Source organism: Montipora capricornis, chromosome 8 (genome assembly GCF_036669925.1).
Source record: "Montipora capricornis isolate CH-2021 chromosome 8, ASM3666992v2, whole genome shotgun sequence".
In the NCBI taxonomy this organism is placed as follows: domain Eukaryota; kingdom Metazoa; phylum Cnidaria; class Anthozoa; order Scleractinia; family Acroporidae; genus Montipora; species Montipora capricornis.
This window is the reverse complement of record NC_090890.1, coordinates 32,522,717-32,527,716: the sequence shown is the minus strand read 5'-3', so window position 1 is coordinate 32,527,716 and position 5,000 is coordinate 32,522,717. Positions and strand designations below refer to the sequence as shown.

The 5,000-nt window shown below is 38.4% G+C and overlaps 1 protein-coding gene across 1 annotated transcript in view; it reads left to right on the top strand.

The window, feature by feature from the left end:
- Positions 1–3,869, top strand: part of LOC138059966 (uncharacterized) — a 20,557-nt gene extending 16,688 nt beyond the window's left edge. Inside the window, exon 11 of the mRNA XM_068905629.1 lies at positions 2,726–3,869. Within this exon, the coding sequence (XP_068761730.1) occupies positions 2,726–2,827 (102 nt within the window). The 3' untranslated portion in view covers positions 2,828–3,869. The remainder of the gene's footprint in view (positions 1–2,725) is intronic.
- Positions 3,870–5,000: the final 1,131 nt, after the last annotated feature.

The window sequence follows — 5,000 nt, the reverse complement described above, 5'->3', positions numbered from 1 at the left end:
TTAATGTTATTAAATCTTTTTTTTTTCCCCAAAGGGGAGTCTTATATTTCCAAGTGTGCTGTCGGAAGTAGAGTAGCAATGTCAAAGTCAACAAATCGGATTTGCATATATGCTCATATATGATACTTCAGCTCGGTTGAAACGACAGTATAACGTGGAAAGTTGTTGGAATTTAAACTTGAAAGGGGAGGTTCGGGAATATTGAGGAAGCGTTGTAAAAATACGTGAATGTGACAGGGATATCACAAATTACTTCCAAACCTTTTGACTATATGCAAAAATCGATGGAACTTTACAGATAGGATTGTTAAAATGCTGTCGGAGCTTAAACACTCTCTCTAAACCATTTCGGGGCGAAACAATGTAAGTCCGAACTTGGTCAATTTTCCAAATATTTCTAATTTTCATCAAATTTGTTTATCACCTATGTCCAAACTATAACTTTCCCCAAACTAATTTTCCAATATTTAAGAACTATGATAACTTTATTAGCTCTGCTAAAAATGTGGTGACCGGAAAAAAAAAAACACTTGGGAAAAATGGGAAAAAAGTTGTGCTTGTTTTTGCGGTTTTTCAAAAACGCCGACAGGTAACAAGTAATTGGAAGCATAGCCTTACTGTCTGGTGGAATCTCATTAGAATTGGCTCACATCGATCCGAGAAGTGGACACACATATGTTAACTATTTGCTGCTCAAAGGGTGTCATGATCAATGGCGCTTACATGGCAACGATACGCCGGCTGGCCCTAATATGGCTGTTTTCGTTCATCCCTCCAGACTCCAAACAACCTACATCCATACAGAAAATGAAGGGGGTGTTAAAAATTTTCATTTCCAACTTTGCTTGACTTTCTCAGAGAACTACTCTTGATGGTTTATGGTTAGGTAGGTCAAGTCGCGTGCGAGCCAGGTCGGGCCCATACGGCCGGAGTTTATCCCGGTTTCGGTAGCATGAAGCAACTGGGAGAATTATTACGAAGGACCCTTTGGAATCAAACCCTAGCGACCCTTGTAATCGACAAACCGGCGCGTTAACCACTACGTCACCGTGCCTCCACATGGTTTACATTCAGCCCAAAAGAAAGTGTTTCATTAATGGTTTATAATTGTAGTCGAAATTTTTCAACGTTTAAACGAAGAGTTTGTCCACTCTGTATTCAGTAGTTTTGTCTCGGTCTTAATCGTAGCGTGGAGATTTATCCGTACCTGTACTTCACTTCTTGAGCAGGCTAAGTTATGCTTGAGTCGAAACGCGGACGCCCAAATTACAAACATACTTCCATTTTTTTTGCAGAGGTCGAACAAATCGTGGTCAGTTTTTCTAGACGTCTAGAACGCCGCGTAACAACGTGACAGGCTACGGAACTCACCGAATGTTCTGTATACAGGGAATGAAAATTGTATTGAAAAATAATTGAAATCCCTTTGTTCATAAGTTCTGAATCTTAAAACCTGTAGAATACCAGGAACACACAGACGACTCCCGTGGACACGGATTTAAACTATCACAGTTTTCCCATTATGTAAAACTACACGAAACATCCTACAAAATAGCCCGCGTGCAGACGTCTTCTATTTCCTTTGTTGCGTGCAACAAAGGAAATAGCAGAAGCCTGCACTCAGGCTACTTACAAAACCGAGCATGGGTAGACACCATGGCCTAGTGATTAGAGCTCTGGTTTTATGTAACGTTTAAAAAACGAGCAGCAGTGGTTTTATCGGGTTTACAAAAACCCTGTCCCTCGGTAGCCCGAACAAAGGTTCAAATTGTGAGTGGAAGATATTAGCGTACAAGAAAAAGAAGTGGACCTTATAAGCAGTATGGTAATTTTAAAAGCATGTTTTTTTTTCCTTCAGTCCTTTCTTTGTTGCAGTCGATGGCTGAAGAGGGTTGGTTAAAAATGCTGCGTAAGAGAAGGTTCAGAAAATTTAAACTGCCGATGAAGAAAAAGCCTTCTTGGAAAAATCATGAACAAACAAGTAGCTAACGAAGAAGCAGGGTTCGACGTGGAACGGGACAAAATCCAAAATCTAGATACGAACATTATTAACATGATTCGCTGAATTTGTTGGTTGACAAAATTTCTTGAAGAAATTTGGAAGGAGGATGGGCGGTAAAAGTATCCGCCCAGAAGTTTGTAATGGCTGAAATTTCGATGAAAATGATTAGGACTACTTCGTAAAGATCACTAGTGACCTTTATATGAAGATCGCTTCATTTGAGAATAAGCGATAATTGCATTGTTTACACATTCAGTCCCGCACTTCCCTGGGACTGATATCAAAACCGTCACCGGGCTTTTCAGAATGAGCATAGATTACCAGGTAATGGTTCATACACGTGACGTTTTATCGGTGTTTTGATAGGCTGTTAGGCGCATGAATTATTATTGAGTTGATCACAGACAGCCAATCAAATGCGATCCCTGGATGACGCAATTTTGGTCGTGATAAGCGTGCGTTTCCTCTGCTTAATTAGGATTACCTATCTCAAATTTTTGATGTGCATTATTAATAAGTAATAGCATGATTTACAATTTGGAATAAATGAGCACTCTAAATTTTTTTCAAGGACTCTTAATTGCGCTCGCCCTACAGGCTAGTGCAATTTTGGTTGTCTTTGAACGAAGAAATTGACTCGTGCTTATTCATCCCAAATCAAACTCGAATGAATCATGTGATTACCTAAACAAACGTGTTTTTATCTGCCGTGTCATTTTGCAGATAAAAGAATCCAGTAGCAGCGTGGATCGTGAGAGAGTTGTTCGACTTGTCAAGAAGTATATAAAAAAGATCAAAGCTATCAACTCCACTGCTCCGCTCTAGTACTCTTTTATTTTTCGAGTGAAGATGTGTGAATTTGTCAAGCTCAGAAGGTGAACGAAGATATCGTTCTTTCAACAACAGTCTTAATGGCCAAAGATAGGTACATGGTTCTGTGGGATAATAAACGGTATCACGGGACAGTGCTGTTTTAGTTTCGAGAGCACGAGGCATTTCCTTGCTGCCAAAGGGTTAAACAGAAAATGCATTAAGTTTTAATTTATTAGCTAGCCTGGATTGTAAAGGCAGAGAATGTTTTTTTTCCGGGATAATTAATTCCATGGACCAACCGTTTGGTTATGACTGGTCTCGCTTAGGCCAAGGATATTAGCAATCCTACTGTATGCACATTCTCCACACATGATGATGAACTTTATTCATGTGTCGATGTATTTAGGTGACGCTAATTGGAGACACAACATAAAGATAAATAACTAATGAATACTATGATAACTAATATAAGAAATAAGCAATAAGCTATAAATTATATATACATTTACAATATGCTAAAATAATCAAAACAATTCTAAGAACACGGGCACACCTTAAGAGGTACAAATTACGTACGTGGGGCAATTGTTGCCATTTATCAGTTCAGTAAGATCCTTACATCTAATATGAAACTTCAACCTAACACTTAACACATGGCTAAAAATGCTAATGAAAATGTGGATGCAATGATAACGATGTTGACAATTTCCAAATCTGTTAGCTAACTGACATTGTTAATTCTTGAGAGAGATGACAGACAGCTATCAAAACTGTCAAAATCCTTGGTAAGATGTTTGACAACTTGTAAAATAATATGTAAATAACTTTAGGAATAATTTCAACGACAATCCCACCTTTAACAAATCCGTCCTGGTGCATGTAATTGTTGCTTGTAGCACTTTGTTTGGTTTTGTTTTACTGCACCAAAAGGCAAATGGGACAGAACTTAATAATGCATTTCTCTACATTTAATAATGGACTTGACAAGGAAATGCGAACAAATTTATATATTTGTATGAAAAAAAAGTGTTTTAATAAATTTTTCTTACCGTTAGAGTTAGCATATTAGTGAAGTGGTTCGTCAATGTTTGGTGATGAATGAAAGCAGCAGAATGAAGAGGAACTTCGTTGATCGTTGAGCGTTTTAAACAACTTTGCTCAGGCAAACCAAAATATTTCGTGACTTTTTTCCCTAACCAGGTGACCTACGTACAATTTGTCTGGAACCACTGCTTTAAACGATAGATTTTTCATGTCTGGTTGGCAACAAAATCACCCAGATGGTGAAATCCTTAGCTCCCGAGTCATGATGGGAAGAAGTGGACGTTGAAGCAAGCTTGATGACGAGAAAGTCGCAGACGCCTTGAAGCTCTTTACATTGAACCTTTAATCTCATTGTGTGTAGGTTATTCTTTATGGTTTCAGTTGGTCATTTTTTTTTGTCCTTTTTTTTTTTTGGACCAATCACGGCAGTACTTTGTCGCTGTAAAAGCTGATTCCAGGGGCCTCGTTGTTTCTCGCAAGTCCCGTTAACCTTGCAGGCCCGAAAAACCTCTTGTGAGAAAACAATCTGCCTAAATTAAGAAATATGTTTTTTCGACAGATTTACACGACCCGAAAGGACAACATAATTGCAAAGTTTCGTTCCTCAAAACCGCCTGCGTTTAAAGATAAAGGGAGACATAAGAATCCCGAAATACCCCCGAAAATTTTCGGGACTATCGAGAAACGGGACCCAGACCCGATAATTGGCGCAAGCGTTTTTGACAACTTACCTTTACGTCCCGAGGACTCTTCCTTTTGCTTTAGTTGTTCGAACGCGAAGAGAAAGGACGAAAGCTGTATAAGTTTGGCTGATTACCCTTAGCAATGAAACGGAAGTAAACAGGAGATAAGATGTTGAGCAGTCAGTTCTCTGAGCTTAACAACAACAACAACAACATCAAAAACAATACTTTATTTCACCCCATAATTACAATAAACTAATAACAATTATACAATAATTATGCAATAATAACAATAATACAGCAGATGATAGGGGTGCTCGCTGCCCGAAATAAGGATGACCTGAAGCAGTAAATACCGTTAAATTAAAAAAAGGAAAAAGCACTAGAGCTTATTCTATTTATAGAACGTTTTCCAAAAGCGTGAATAGACCAATTTCGATATATCAAAATTCAGTCCG